At 35.1% G+C, this 15428-nt stretch overlaps 2 protein-coding genes across 2 annotated transcripts; one reads left to right on the top strand and one right to left on the bottom strand.

The window, feature by feature from the left end:
* Positions 1–696: 696 nt before the first annotated feature.
* On the bottom strand, positions 697–5617 carry LUT1 (Cytochrome P450 superfamily protein). The gene is made up of 9 exons (XM_021433745.2): positions 4981–5617; positions 4187–4483; positions 3910–4107; positions 3139–3240; positions 2017–2157; positions 1770–1877; positions 1227–1309; positions 957–1119; positions 697–874 (listed from the first exon to the last, which is right to left on the bottom strand). The coding sequence occupies exons 1-9, from the start codon at positions 5470–5472 to the stop codon at positions 806–808; spliced, it is 1653 nt and encodes a 550-aa protein (XP_021289420.1). The 5' UTR covers positions 5473–5617; the 3' UTR covers positions 697–805.
* A 2771-nt stretch (positions 5618–8388) lies between these two features.
* On the top strand, positions 8389–15287 carry LOC110420947 (uncharacterized). The gene is made up of 8 exons (XM_021434379.2): positions 8389–8570; positions 8673–8870; positions 9076–9198; positions 10242–10279; positions 10380–10533; positions 11100–14336; positions 14516–14649; positions 14794–15287. The coding sequence occupies exons 1-8, from the start codon at positions 8490–8492 to the stop codon at positions 15038–15040; spliced, it is 4212 nt and encodes a 1403-aa protein (XP_021290054.2). The 5' UTR covers positions 8389–8489; the 3' UTR covers positions 15041–15287.
* Positions 15288–15428: the final 141 nt, after the last annotated feature.

Raw genomic sequence — 15428 nt, 5'->3', positions numbered from 1 at the left:
GAAAGAAGTTCCGCCATTGTTTTCGGTTCCTAAATTGTTTTCTCAAAGTCATCTGGTAGACTTTTCAGGAGAGATGCTGCTTGTTTACAGGTTTCGTTTTATCAGTGGATCATGTTGGGACATGGGTTTTAGAGTTTTCAAACTTGACTTCTCTAAAAGGGCGTTGGAGGAGGTGATCAGCATAGGAGAAAATGCCATCTTTCTTGATGAAGATCATGGCATATGTTGTCCAGCCACTGATCAATCTGAAATAAGGTCAAACGCAATATACTACACTGAACGTGGGCAAATATACCTATATGTCTTCGACTTGGAAGACAGAAGCATCACAACGTATTTGCCTCGTCGCGATGGAAGGAAACCCTACCCTCTCTTTAACTGAGTTATCTTGCCTGGAAAAGATTAGTTGTAGGATTTTAAAGTCTTGTTTATTTTCCTCTTGGGCATCCAGGCTTTGTTATTACTTGATGCTTATGTGCATCTGTTGACAGTTATTGTATGATTTCACCAAGTGGAGAGATAAAATTTTGATCGTCCTTATATTTACTTTCTCTTTTTATTTTGTGCCTTACTTAGATATGATATGCTCTGCTTTTACGCTATGTTCTGTTTCGGTTTCGAATGACCTCTATTGAGAGAACAAACTATATGCTTTCTGAAAAAAATGCGTTTGCTTGTAATTGCAGCAAACATAAATTAGAAAATTAACATTAATTTCATTCACAACCCAAAAATCATTATATTTCTTTCCCCTATGGTGCATTACCATAACATGAAATGATTCAATACTAAACAAATTTACAACTCACTTAGAAGAAGTTGGTGAACTAATATCAAATTTAGACCTCCGTTCGCTGAGTTTCATGTACAAACCCTGCAACAAAAAGCTCCTTGTCAACAAATCTATGTGATGAGTTCATATGCTTAAGAAACAGGTAGTTTATCAGGAGAATTACATTTGTTGTATGTATTGTGGCTCCGGTGGTCATACTAATGTTTTGATCAGGAACCAGCTCAAAATTCAGGTGTTGAAGAAAAATTGCAAGAGCCACAATAGCTTCCAGTAAAGCAAACTGATCACCAACACACTTACGAGGCCCTCCGCTAAACGGAATGAACCTGGGGAACACGTTTTAATATATTATCAGCATATTGATACAATAGACTAATGTAAAGCAAATGAGAAGAGGACACCAGGGAACTGAACTAGTAGAAATTTTGAGTACCTGTAATCTGTATTTGTTTCATTAGGGACTGGGCTTCCCAAGTCAAACCTTTCAGGCGCAAACTCTTCAGCTCTCTCCCAGACCTGGGAAAGAAAGAGAGAGAAGTGACACACTAAGTATAACATAGCAATATGCAGCTATTGATGCCAAAGAAAATGGAAGATTTTAATAATAAATCTCCCTGATTTACAGGCGAACATATTGACTGGATTAGAAATTTTAAAACTCAAAATGTTTACAATTTGAAGGAAACAAAAATTTTTACAAGATCAATATGCACTCTACGAATTGAACAAAAAGAGAGGGCAGGTACACTTTGAGATGTAGGATGCGAATTAGGGGAAATGAGGAATTTCACATCATGGAGCAAACCTGTTTCCTTCTAGCAAGTTGTGAAGGTGAAAATTTACTGAATTTCAAATTTACCCAAAATAAATTAAGTAATTTGCATCCTTCAGTCAAGCAAAACTTCATGAAATTAAAAAGCAACCGGCACATCTAACTAGGAAAAAATATTACAAAATGCAGAACATAAGCTAGAACCTGTGAAGAATGATGTATATTATATACTGAAATCATTATGTCTTGACCAGCTTTAACTTTATAGTTTCCAGGAAGAATGTCATCAACTTGAGCTCTTCTTATCAAGACCTAAGAGTACATCAGAAAAAATTAAGCCAATTAGTAAAGAAGATCTAATAGTAAAAAAGTTACTAGGTCAGTCTTTATTGTCTGTTTGGTATCAAATTAATTTACTTTAAAGGAAGCTAAAGTACAGGTTAAAACTTACAGGAGGGTGTGGGTATAGACGCAATGACTCAGTTATGCATCTAGTTAGAAACTTGAGATCCTTTATGTCTTCATAGGCAGGAGGCCTTCCCTTCAAGACTCTGTCAACTTCTTCTTGTGCTTTGAGCAATATGAAGGAATCCTGCATTACAAGATGGAAGAACGAAGTAACGTTCGTCACATTCTCATTTTAGATAACATCCCTCATCAGCTATATCTATGATTTCTAAGCAAAAAATTGATAAAACATGCATAGTCATGATTCATTAAATGCTAGACGCTAAAGGCTTTCAAGATTTTTGGCAGATGCCAGGGAATGTAAAGCTTGAAAAGGTTACTAAGAAAGTTAGAACTGTTCTAGATTTTTAATTGTGATGCATTTTAATGGTAGAATGCCATTATGTTACCAATTGTTGATAGTTAAGATACAGGCCTGATACTATTTGATGACCGCAAAAGATACATCTGTCATGTGCATTGTTGTAATGTGTAATTGTGCGCTCCCAGAGACTTTTACTACAACCTAGCTGCCTCTCACATTTGCCACATACAGGATGCTAAGAACACATTGGCCTCTGGGCTTATCCAGCAGATGGGGAAAGTTAAAATAGGGAAAAAAAGCAGATGGGCCTTAAGTGAATTATGCTAAAAGCAGTTTACTGTCACTTAACATAAAACTTTAGATTTCTGGAAATGACTAGAACTGCAAAAGAAATCCTTAGTAATGTGATGCATGGGGCAATGATAGAAGTCAAAACCCCATGTTAATCTGGCTATCATAAACATTTGGCTCCCAATTTACTCTTACCAGCAAATTTCATCAATCCCTGCAAACAAAGGAATCTTCACAAAGCACAAGCAGGATATCGACGACAGAAGCCAAACATGACAAAACCATTGTTCAACTTACGAATTTCTTTTCATATTCTCTGACATTGTTATTTTGAGCTAGTTATATTTCCATTATGAAAGTACTAGCCTGGACTATAAGCAAATATGCAGTGTGACATAAACCGGGGAGAAGCAGAAGTACTTTCACACTGTAAAGGACAGAGTTTTGCTTTGCAGCTAAACTCCAAGATAGCAAATTGAACAACAAATTAAGCAGACAGAGGAAAAGTACCTTACTTAGAAGATACAGTGTCCATGTCAGTACTGAACCAGTAGTCTCATGACCTGCAACTAACATTGATAAAAGGTCATCTCGTAATTGCATGCTTGAAACCTGTAACAGATGGAAGCCATCATCATAAGACCATCAAGCAAAGTGTCCACAATAAAGGAAAAGAAGGATTGGGGTAAGATTCCTTGAAAATTTACAATTAAAGTCTTCTATATCAACAAAAAGAAAAATTGTAGTTAACAGCTAAACCACAGGCAGATCTTATACACATGAATTTGCTGTCCAATATAAAAAGGTTGTGGCCAAATAATTCCTTGAGTAGGATGCTCTCTTAATTACATAAATGTCTTATTATTATGGTTTCATAACCAAGTATTTGGAGAGTTGTACAAAAATTTATCTGATTATTATGTACATCACTCAACAAACAAGTCCAAAAAATATCATTGAAGCCCAATTTAAAATCTTATTTAATTGTATATTAAAGTAAAAGCAAGATCTAGTGAAACAGGAAGCTACCAATGATAAGCATTTTACTAAACTAAGATATGTAGGTCTCACATATCGGTCATTGTAAATGTCACACGGTATAATGTTAAATGCTAAATGCTTTACGAAGAAACTGATGTGATATCCTTTACATATGACTTATTACTCCTGCTTAAACAGGACCTCTGCAACTTGTAGTATGCTCAACATGAAAGCAAGACCACAATTCATTATCAAAAGCAAAAGAAATCAGAAATAAAGAAGTAAAGAGTAGTGTTAGACCTCTTCCCTGCTTGCAAGCAAGAAGCGAAGGATACTCGGATCAGCGTCATTTACGTATTCCTCCTCATCAATTCTTTCACCTTCCCTTTCCACAATCTCTTTGCACTTTATTATAAGTTCTTCAACAGTTCTCCTAATGACTGTAACTGCTTGTTCAGCCTTTATTTGTCTTGGAATTACCTTGCACAAAGCTCTAATCTGCAACAAACATAAATGACAGTTTGTCATCAAAACAACAAACATGAAAAGCTAAACAAGGAAATGAAGAGGAACCTACCTTCCAATAGGGTAAAATATCTGTGGATCGTAACTCTGCCTCTTTCAGTGCAGTGTAAACTGCATCAATGACAGGGCTGTCAGATGTCAATGAATCAAAATTATAATTGAATACTGACAGACCAATGACATCAAGAGTCAATTGAGAAAACTTTTCTTCCATGTTTACAGCAGTGCCATCTAATGCAAAAGGTTGCAACTTCTGTACCAATCTCTCAGCACATTTGCAAAATACCCGGTCAACCATAACAGACAAATACTTCTTGTGAAGAGATGGAACCACAGCCCTGCGCCTCACCTATTACAAATCAGATTTTTCATGCTCAAAGTGAAAGAGAAATTAAATTTAACTAGACTACACGATAAAACCAGTTTCTAATAGTTATACATAGATTGATTATTTGTAGAAGTTAATCAGGACAATGAGCCCTCACTTTGACAAAAGAAGTAGGCCGAGCAATCAACGTACAAGGGATTTCACTCCTTTTTCTTAGTATGTAATAGTTCTACACCAATTTGCTAACACTCTATTTAACAAGATCTAGATTACAATGTAAACATACTACTAACACATAACTATCAAAGCTTGCATCAAAACGCATGATGAAGGAATGATATTTAAAATATTCACCCTAGTAACAAATGTTTAAGCTGGGAAACAAAAAATCTTCTAGTTGTAACAGAGAACTTGCACAGCAAAGAAGCAATCTAAATTTTCGTAAAAAAAAAAAGAACACAATTACATTCACTCAAATAGCCAATTCTTTGCAATGCAGTAAGGGAAACAGAAATTACCGTCCAAAGAGAACCTTCAGCAATGGCAAAACCCGATCCGAAAAGAAATTCGGAGACCTCAGAGACAAGTCCTTTAGCATACTTGCCATAATTCCTCAAAACATGCTTTGCCATGGCAGGGTCACTAACCACCACAAAATTCCTAGGACCAGCAGCAAGCCGATAGATGGGTCCATACTCATTCATCCACTTAAACAAAGGCAAAAACAAGGCACCACCAAGAAGTTCAGAGACATCCTCCAACTGAGCACTGGCTATGGGTATCCCTGAATCATCGTTGGAGCCAATCGTTAAGGACTTGGTCAAAGAAGTAAGCCAATTGGGGCTGACCCAAGAGGTGGACTTCGAAGGGCTTGTCGGTTTGGGTTTGGTGGCGGGACTTTTTTCAATGGAGGATTTAACTGAGAAAGATTGAAGTGGAATATTGATGGTTAGTCTTGGAGGAGGAAGGGAAGGGAAGGTTATAGAGCTAAGAGCAACACAAGAGTGCATGGTTTGTTGGATAACTTTTAGGATGAAACACTGTCAAGTTCGTTTGAATTGAGTTCAGTTCCGTCGCTCCCTTTCAAGCTAAACAACCCAAGATGTCTGGTTTGTGGTCAATTTTAACAAAAACAAAGAACAAAAGCGTATCCAAGACAACAGCCGAGGCTTAAACAAGTCAAGAGCTTTATTAATGACAACAAAACAAAGGTTAACGAACAACTAACAAGCTTTTCTTGATTGGGTTTTAGCCTTTTCGGCGCTTGACGGCTAGGATGGATTCAACGTTCACGTTGTTGGATCAAGTTTTTAAAGAGGCCCCGTGATAATGGCTTGCCAACCCAAGCTGCAATTTCCATTTTTGGGCTTATGGCAGACTTGTGCGACAGGGATTTGTCTATGTATGGCCACAAAACAATCACAAAGGTCTTAACAAAATTTTTTCTTTTCAGTGAAAATAATTTTGGTAAACCTTTATTTTGTCCAATTTTTTAAAAAAATCTTATTTTTTTATTACATTTTTATTAATCTTTTAAAACAATATTATTTTTATTTGAAATATCTTTTATTTTGAATGAAAACTATTGAAATCGCTCGTCTCTATCATATTAGAGTTTACATGACAAACAATGAAAGGAAAATAAATTTTTTATAACAGATTAAAGAAAAAATTTATATAAGAAAGAAAATAAAATTTTCACACATGAAAATCACTTTTTTTTTAAATTTCAATTTATGATTTATTCACTTAGCAAAATAATCAATATAACAACATGAAGAAATAAAAAAATTAAAATATTATATATATAATATTTTTAATATTAAAAAATATTTTAGATGTTTTGTATAATTGATGAATGTTGATATTTTTTTGGTGTCATGGTAATAAGATGGAAAATTTTCTAACAATGAGTTATAAAGAAAAATATTTTTGACAATTTATCTAAATAATAAAAAATATTTTCAAAGGCTTTTCTAATAAAATATTTTTACAAAAAAAAATTCTAGGTCATTTTTTTATTATTAAATGTAACCACAATAACAAGTTTGGTAATGGGACAAATTTTTAAAAGGGACAAATTGGATTTATATATATATATATATATATTCAATGAAACACCTATGTTTTTAATATTGTCAAAATATCTAAGAAGTCCTTGTATTAGGGCACTTTGTTCAATTTAGTCAGATTACATAAAATAGTAATAATTTAGTCTCTCAATTTTAAAAATTACTTCAATTTAATTCATCATTCTAATAATATCTAATTTTATAATTAAAAGAGATAATGTCAACGTTGACGTAATGCTAACGTGGTATATTTTGATGACATGACATCAACGTAATATCATGGTATGTCACGTGGTACAAATATGATGATGTTGTAGTACCATATAGCATTAATATGATGATATGATAATGCTGACGTGACATTGATATGTTAGCGTGTTAATGTCACGTAATTGATTAAACAAATATTCAAAAGAAATTTGTGTCATGTTATAGGTATTAAATTGAACAAAAATATATAGTATATGGACTAAATTGAACAAAATTAAAATATTAAGAGACTAAATTAAAAAAAAAATTAAAAAATATAAATATTCAAGTAGATGATAGGTATACTTATTAATAAGACAAACAATTAAATATAATAAATTTATGATATTAAAAAATATATAAATTTTTTTATTTGATTATTTGATTTTAGAATATATATATTAATTTAATTTTTTTACAAAAATTGAGTTTGAATTCTCCCATTATAAAAAAATTTCAAGAAAAATTTCATATTTAAAACCAAATTTTTAGATGAATAACTTGTATTATATTAAAATAAAATACTATAAAAGAATTAAATAATTTTTTTCATTATATTAGTGTCATATCAGCACTAACCTCCTTAACACTAAAATTAGATTCTATTGGGAGAGAGACTAAACCAAAATTGGATGTTATTGAAAAATAACATAAATTAAAGTAATTTTTAAAATTAAAAAATTAAATTATTACAATTTTAAATAAAAAATTTTAATTGAATAAAATACCTTAATACAAATACCTTTCAGATACTTTAATTTTTTTAATATTGACAAGCCGAAGGGTGTAGCCCCCGGCAACCCTGATTTCACCTTATGCATACTATGTAAATGACCATAAATAAAGAAATTATTCACATGATATATTACTTTTCAATGCCCACATGACATGCATTAAAAGTCATTGATAGACTTCAAATAATTGCCTATGCGTGGGATAATACTATGGCAGATGTTATTCGTCCCAATAGTTTTATTTATATGATAATATTTTGTTAATTGAATATTAAATATTTATTTATTTATGAATAAATCGACGACTCATAAATTGGTAAACCACAGCTTCAATTTTGTTCAATATATAATTTTTAACAAAAGATTAAGACAAAAAGATTAAAACAAGTAGCATTGCCGTATCCAATACCCATGTTATAATACCTTATTGCATCGCCAAGTACAAGAGAAAGAGTTTGGCAGATACAAGAATAAGATAAAGACAACTTTTCATAGAGATGGAATGCATCGAACAACACTAAGTTGGGAGTGAGCAAACTTAATATCATATTGATTTCATGTTTCTCTCGCTGTCTAATGATTAGGCAGTTGAATCCTGTTTAATCAACCAACCTTTTGTTGTACTTTTGTCTCACGGCAGTTATGTCCAGCTTGTTTCGACGCCTATGAGAACTTTGGGGACCAGCCAATTATTTTGAGCCATCCCAAAGTCTTTACTTCAAAGTTGACTTTTGTACATGTGTCAGTTTCAGAGTGGTGCAAGGGTAGTTGTATGACTTTTGGTACACCATTGTGTTTCTGCGTAGGAAGGAAATAAAGTAGACGAGTATGCTTCACAACAATGACCAGCAAGCTAACAATCTCCCTTTAGGTGGTAATACAATAGAAATAGTGGCAGTGTTGTTGCTACGTTATCTCCAGATTCTCCTAATTAATTCAGAAAGAAAAGATTCAGAAAAAGCTGAGAAAACAATGTTCAGGTTGCACAAAACAAGGCCAACTACATCAGGGGAGAAGATAGATTTTAAATTCTCCAACTTCAAAGCGGTTCAGGTAATTCATACTGCCATTTTCTTTCGTTCTTTTCCCAGTTTAGTGCTTTCGTTTGAATATTAAACGAGTGGAATACTGTGTTTTTCTGGGGTTTTGTGATAGGTACCGAAAGGATGGGACAGGTTGTTTATGTCCATAATCTCTGTGGAGAATGGAAAAACCATTGCAAAGACAAGCAAAGCAGTGGTCCGAAAAGGGACTTGTCAATGGACAGAGACTCTGCCAGAATCTATATGGGTCTCACGAAACGAGGCTTCCAATGTGATGGAGGATTGTCTCTTCAAGCTTGTTGTTGCCATGGTAAATGCTGATCATAGTTTGCAAGGATCGTTTTTCTGTTCCGTGATTGAATTTTGAACATCCTTCTTCTTTTGCTGGGGTGACGCATTCTTCTGTATATTCGTTCTTGTAAGCTTGATCCGGCCATGTTTATCCCTGGAACATGTCCGATTGAATTGAGTTGAGTAATAGATGATAACATTGCAAATTGAATGTTGGATTGTAGGGATCAGCTAGATCTGGCATTCTTGGAGAGGCTACAGTGAATATGACTGACTATATAAGTTCAACTGCCATTGTTCCAGTTTCATTGCCACTGAAAAAATGTAACCATGGGACAAATTTGCAAGTGAGTATCAACCCTCTGAGTTTCTCTACTTATTTTTCTCTTCAGTACAGATGTCTTGTTTGCTTATACAGCATCTCTTCTTAATTTGTTAGAAAATCTTTTTTTTCCCCCTCATTTTTGCTTCTAATTTTGCTTTTATTTAATTTTCCCTCCTATCTTCCTTAAAAACTGGCTATAAAGAGAAATTTAAAATGTCAGCCATACAGAACAGATGATATTCGTGATTCCTTGGTCACAAAAATGAAAAAATTATGGTAACTCGTTGTACCTGGCCCGTTGTAAAGCAGTGGGGCTGCCATAGGAGTCAGGGTCCTACGAGTAAACCTTTCTTTAATGGCTAAATCAATCATTCATTATACCAATATGTTTAACTCGAAAACAATATGGTTAACATTGCATTAAGGACATATGCCAGCAGTTACAAAGATTATTTGATGAAAACTGTTGCTCACAAGTAAAAAATTTCTCCAACGCTCTTAATTAGGGAAACCTTAGCCTTTATGAATGTGACTTGTTAGTAGTTACAATTGACGTTTGGAAAGAGATGAAGTTAAACTAAATCTTAGAAAGACGATCATTATGAGTCACTTACCAAATTTACTTCATTTTTCTAGAAATGAACAGTGTCTAAATTATTTCCAAAAACACTTTCACCTACTTTCTGTTTTTGGGTACAAGGGAGGGGCAGTGGCCCTAATCAAAGCTTTCACCTACTTACTTCAAAGCAAAACAACTATTTTCATCATGCCCTGGAATGATTTCAGGTCACATTAGCTGTGGGAAGCATCCTGTCAAACATTTCAGGTGCCCTGGTCAATAGCAATGGCGTTCAGATAGAAAATCAAGCCTACACATAAAAACCAAATCAAAATTTGATTCGATCCTTGAAATAAATCTAACTTGACTTAATAATTTTATATCATTCCTTAGTAACATGAAAGCGAGAATGCAGAAGCCAAAGCACGTCGCTAATCTGAATGAGACATAAATTGAAGCGAAGTTTTTGTTTCTAACGACATTGCACCTATGGTTTTGATATGCAGGTCAAAATTCATTGTTTGACACCAAGACCAAAACTCATGTTTGTATCATCCAGTGCCCTTGGGTCAGATTTTTCTTTCTTTTCTCCTCTTAAATGTTATATTAGACCATAAAGATTTGCTATATATGGATTATTTTAGGGATGAAGAAGCAAAGCAGACAAATTCCCATGGTGAAGGAAATAACACCGACCCTAGTCATATGAGCTTTAATTCGGATGGACCAGAGAGTGTCGAATTGCCACCTAGTCAAGATATGGTCTCTGCCCCGCACCAAGGAGAACTTGAGAGCAGGGTACGTTATGGTCTCATTTTCTCCTTCTTGAATTATTACATGAACAACCAATATGATATAGACTCAATAACTTAATCCATATAACAACTTAATATAATTAGCTTTAATATATAGTTTATTTAAATATAAATTTGTTAATGGATTTGATGAACCAAAAAATATCTAGAACTTCTCAAATATGTGCTTTATGCATTATCGAGTTTAATGAGATTCATCATAAACTTTTGGTCATCAGTCCTTACATTGTTGGTGGAATAGAATTGCAGTTTTTGTCGGACAAAGTATACAAGCATTTAGGTGATTAGTCTAAACAATCGCCAAACGGGAACCATGCAGGATTCTATTCCTGACCCACAAATTATTTGTATCTAATTGATGGCTAAAACAGAAATACCTATTTTTAATTGATTGGAGCCACCAATTCTCAAAGTTTCATGTTGTTACTTGAGTGACTAAAACTATATATCTGGTCTTTTATAAATTTTCTATAGGAAGTTTAGGACATCTTTTGTAGGTTTGTCATCTTGTTTTCCTTTAAACTTACAGAATTTGTTCTTTCACTGCAGGAAGCAAGTTTCTCTACTTCAGATTCACATCACAGCTATGATTCAGCAGAGAGTTCTATAGGGAGGGAAAGTTTCACTACTGTAAGCAACTTGAGTGGTGATGCACAGAACCTGATACAAAGAGCAGATTCTACCACCTCCCAAAATAGTTTACCTCTTGGGAATTGTCATCTTGATGATCCTTCTCAATCAAATGATCCATCAATTGATTCACAAATTATGGGTTCAGAAAGCACTTTTTTGGATAATCAGCAAGAGTTTTCTGCATCATCTTTGAGAGTCACAGATTCTTCTAAGAATCTTCTTGAAGCTGCAGAAAAAACGATTGAAGAGCTTCATGCAGAAGCAAAGATGTGGCAGAGGAAGGCCGAGAAATTAATGCTTGACTTGGACGTATTAAGGAAAGAATACTCTGACCAGTCCAAGAATCAGGTAACTCTGACCATGGAGCTGTCAGCAGCAAATACAGAACGTGATGGACTAAGAAAAGAAGTTGAACAGATGAAACTGTTGTTGGAGAAGTCAATGGCGAAACACACAACCTCGGAAGATTCATCAGTTCGGGACGAAGGTGTAATCCAAATTCAGAAGGAATTGGAAAATGAAATTAGGTTCCAGAAAGAGTCCAATGATAACCTCGCTTTGCAGTTGAAGAGGAGTCAAGATGCAAATATTGAGCTTGTTTCAGTTCTTCAGGAGCTGGAAGGGACCATAGAAAAGCAAAGAATTGACATGGAGAATATTTCATCCCTGCTGTCAGAAATCAGTAAATTGGAGAATACCATCCAACTAAATACGAAGGAAAATAGGAACTTAGTGATCCAGCTGCAACAATCAAAAGAATCAGAGAAGAATTTGCAGGCCAAGGTACAACTTCTTGAAAAGGCCTTGAAGGACAAAGAAGATGACCTGGAGAGGGGAGTGGCTCAGAACAATGATGCCCTTTTGAATATTGAGGAAGAATACAGAAGTAAGTTAGCAGCTAAAGAAAGAGAAATTGTTAGTTTGAAAGTAAAGCTATCCGAGTCTCTCAAGGAAAGACATTCTTTGAAACTGGAGTCCAGAAAGGGAGGTGATGCACATCTGATCAGAGAAATTGAGGCGTTGAAAGCAAAACTAGAGGAGTTAGAAAGTGACTGCAATGAGCTGACAGATGAAAACCTCGAATTACTACTCAAGCTAAAGGAAACAAAAAACAATTTCAAAGGAGGAGTTGCATCCACTGATTTTTCATCTGATGAGCTTTCAGCTAGTGCCGGGTCTGAAATGAGTGAACACAGGTCACAAATGCTTTATCTTGAAGAGAAGCTAAAAAAGAAAATTCTCAGGGAGATTCAAAGTGATTATAATAATTATATTCAAGAACTTGAAAGTCAGAAAATGGAATTGGATGCTGAAGTAACAGAAGTAGGAAAGGAGTTAACTCAAAAATGGACTGAGACACAAACACTTGAGGCTACTATGCGGTCAATGGAAGTGGAGAATGTGGAACTGAGACGGAATCAATGTAAACTAGAAGCTGAGGTGTCTAATCTTCAAATAGAAAAGGCTCAACTAGAGGATAAACTGGATGTCCTCCAAGGAGAAAGTGATACTGCTACCAAGTGCCTGGATGATCAGCGAAATGACACGATGGTGCTGAGAAGCAGCATGGATTCTGATGTTTCCGCTGATAAAATTCTTGAGGGCCAGCCTTCAGAGCTAGAAAGAGTAAAACGTGAACTTGAAATACATTTATTAGAGCTGGAAGATGAAAATAAGCAATTGTCGTTACGCCTGTCCCTTTTGGATGCTCAACTAGAAGATTTGAAAGAGGAGAGAGATTCAACTCGAATGCAACTTGAGGATTCCGTATCACTTGCCACAGGTCTGAAAGATGAGATAGCTAGATATAGAAATGAGATGGAAGCTCAGAAAACAGATATGGAAGAAAAGCTTCAGGATATGCATGATCAGTGGTTAGCGTCTCAAGATAAGTGTGAATATCTGAGAAGAGCAAATTCAAAGTTACAAACAACTGCTGAGACACTCAGAGAAGAATGCAATGCACATCAGAAGTCAGCTGGAGAGTTGAGGAAGGAAAAGTTAAAATTGGATGAGCATTGTGCACACTTGGAGGCAAAATTAAAGGATTCAGAAAAAAACTTGACTGATTGCAGCAAAAAAATTGAAGTTTTGGAAACAAATCTTACTTTGACGATGGAAAAGTTTGCATCTAAAGAGGAAAGTCTAACTTTGGAATTGGACTCAATTCATGATAAAAACAAGAAACTTGAGGCGAAACTGAAGCTTGAAGAAAGCTCCTGGAATCAAATGTATTTGGAGAAGACGAATGAAGTTGAGAATATTCGACAAGAGGTAGAAAACCTTGCAATGCAACTCTCTGCAACGCATCATGAGAAAGAGAAAACAGCTAATGGTGCTCTACATCAAATGTCTGGTTTACATGCAGACAAAGTTAGACTGGAGTCTGCTCTTCAAGAAGCCGAATCTAAAATGAAAAGTACGGAGAATGAGTTGAAGAAATTGCAAACTGAAGATAAAACAAAAATGGAAGACCTGTTGGATGAACTTGCAGCCTCCAGAGAAAACCATGAAATACTGATGACGGAGCATGAAAAAGCTCTGAAGTTGTTGGAGAGTTACAAGTCCAGGGAAGGGAAACTTAAAACCTTTGTGAATGACGTTGAACTAAAGCTTACTGTTTCTGAATATGAACGGCAGCTATTATCAGAGCAATCTAGCAATATGAAGGTTCAGCTGCTGAAAATAGAAAATCTTCAGGAGAACATTTTGGCTCTCAGAGATGAGCGCGATGCAATTAAATCTGACAAAGAGAAACTGGAAGCTTCATTGCGAATAGTATCTGGAGAATGTAGTGATTTAAAGGCAGAGAAAAATTCCATCGTGGAGCAGATTTCTACCTTGCAAAAGGTTGTATCAGAGTTAGAAGACTATAAACATAAAAACGTAGCGTTAGAAGAAAAGCTTGTGAAGATGGAGGGTGACCTCACGGTGAAAGAGGCATTACTGATGCAGGATGCGGAGCTTAAAAATGAGCTTCACCAGATCAAGCGAGCAAACAGGCAATTTCAGCAGCAAATAGAACAGCTTCAAGAGGAAAACGATGAGCTTCTAATAAAAGCTCAAACCCTCGAAGAAAAATTGAAACTGAAAGTGGAAGAGAAACAGAAGCAGCATCAGTCCAATTCTCACAGGAACCAACATAGAAGAGAGGTAAGGAATTTAATTATGAAATCATATAATTGCTAGATTTAGAGTTTGAGTTTTTGTTACTGCATTTACATCTTGCTGATTCCTATATGAAATCGTATAATTGCTAAATTTCTTTTCGAAATGCTTCCATTCCATCTCCCCTTTTGAGCATTCTATTACCTTTTCATCTTTCAATCCAGGATAATAATTACGATTTCCATGATGGAAGTCCTCAAGCTGTTGGAGTTGATCCTGCCTCTAAGATTCAGTTGCTTGAGAATGAACTTGCGAAGGCTATGGAAGCCAATAACATGTACAAAGTTCGTCTTAATAGGTGAGAGGAAGAGGAACATGTTAAAGTCCATAATTTATCTTTGCATGAGTTCTGCTTATAAGCCTCCTTTATCTTTGGTTAACTATACATAAGATACTTTTCTTTCCTCTTTTGATGGATAATCCCACTGCCATTATCTTCCAGGTTATCAGAAGGTCGAAAAAATCAATCAAACACACCTAGAAAATCATCTATCGAAGGTGAAGTTGTCGCAAAAGAAAAATATGAACGAACAAAATCATCTCTAGAGGCAGAGCTGAGAGACATTCGCGAGCGTTATCTCCACATGAGTCTTAAATATGCAGAAGTAGAAGGTCAGCGTGAAGAACTTGTCATGAAGCTTAGAGGAGTCAAGAGTATGAGGAGGTGGTTCTCAGACCCTTCCAATTAAGCAATTCTTTTTCCCCTTCTAATTTGAAGCAATTTTCTTTTTCCATTTTTTCCCTGAAAAATGCTTATAAAAAATACAGTGCTAGATTCAATTTCCATGGATATTCAAGAAAGTGTGTTTTCTAGAGACAAAGAACAAAGTGCTTATCTGGGTTTGTAGCCAATAAAAATACCCCAGGGTTGGTACTTGACAGACTAATGGAAGGCAAGATTCCTAATATCTTAATGGCAAATTTTTGGTCCCTTCATGCCAGCAAAAAAATCCTGAAGCACATTCTCAGGTCCGATTTAGAACTAAATCTTGTCTCACCTGTTGGCACAAAAATAAGGCATGAACTTTAGAAATTATTGTACTATAAAAGATTAGATGATGAATAGGATCTGTGACA

Source organism: Theobroma umbraticum, unplaced genomic scaffold, assembly GCF_002168275.2.
Source record: "Theobroma umbraticum cultivar Fairchild unplaced genomic scaffold, ASM216827v3 scaffold_86.0, whole genome shotgun sequence".
Taxonomy (NCBI): Eukaryota; Viridiplantae; Streptophyta; class Magnoliopsida; order Malvales; family Malvaceae; genus Theobroma; species Theobroma umbraticum.
Note: the sequence above shows the minus strand (reverse complement) of the source record. Positions and strands in the feature narration are given on the sequence as shown.

What these genes read in the sequence shown, in the direction of transcription:
- LUT1 (XM_021433745.2), bottom strand. Translation starts at nt 5,472, where the DNA reads ATGCACTCTTGTGTTGCTCTTAGCTCTATAACCTTCCCTTCCCTTCCT. An exon ending in CTGAAGGTTCTCTTTGGACG is followed by an intron (nt 4,484 to 4,980) that starts GTAATTTCTGTT and finishes GATTTGTAATAG; the next exon opens with GTGAGGCGCAGGGCTGTGGT. An exon ending in TGCTTGCAAGCAGGGAAGAG is followed by an intron (nt 3,241 to 3,909) that starts GTCTAACACTAC and finishes CATCTGTTACAG; the next exon opens with GTTTCAAGCATGCAATTACG.
- LOC110420947 (XM_021434379.2), top strand. Translation starts at nt 8,490, where the DNA reads ATGTTCAGGTTGCACAAAACAAGGCCAACTACATCAGGGGAGAAGATA. An exon ending in CCAACTTCAAAGCGGTTCAG is followed by an intron (nt 8,571 to 8,672) that starts GTAATTCATACT and finishes GTTTTGTGATAG; the next exon opens with GTACCGAAAGGATGGGACAG. An exon ending in TCAAGCTTGTTGTTGCCATG is followed by an intron (nt 8,871 to 9,075) that starts GTAAATGCTGAT and finishes GTTGGATTGTAG; the next exon opens with GGATCAGCTAGATCTGGCAT.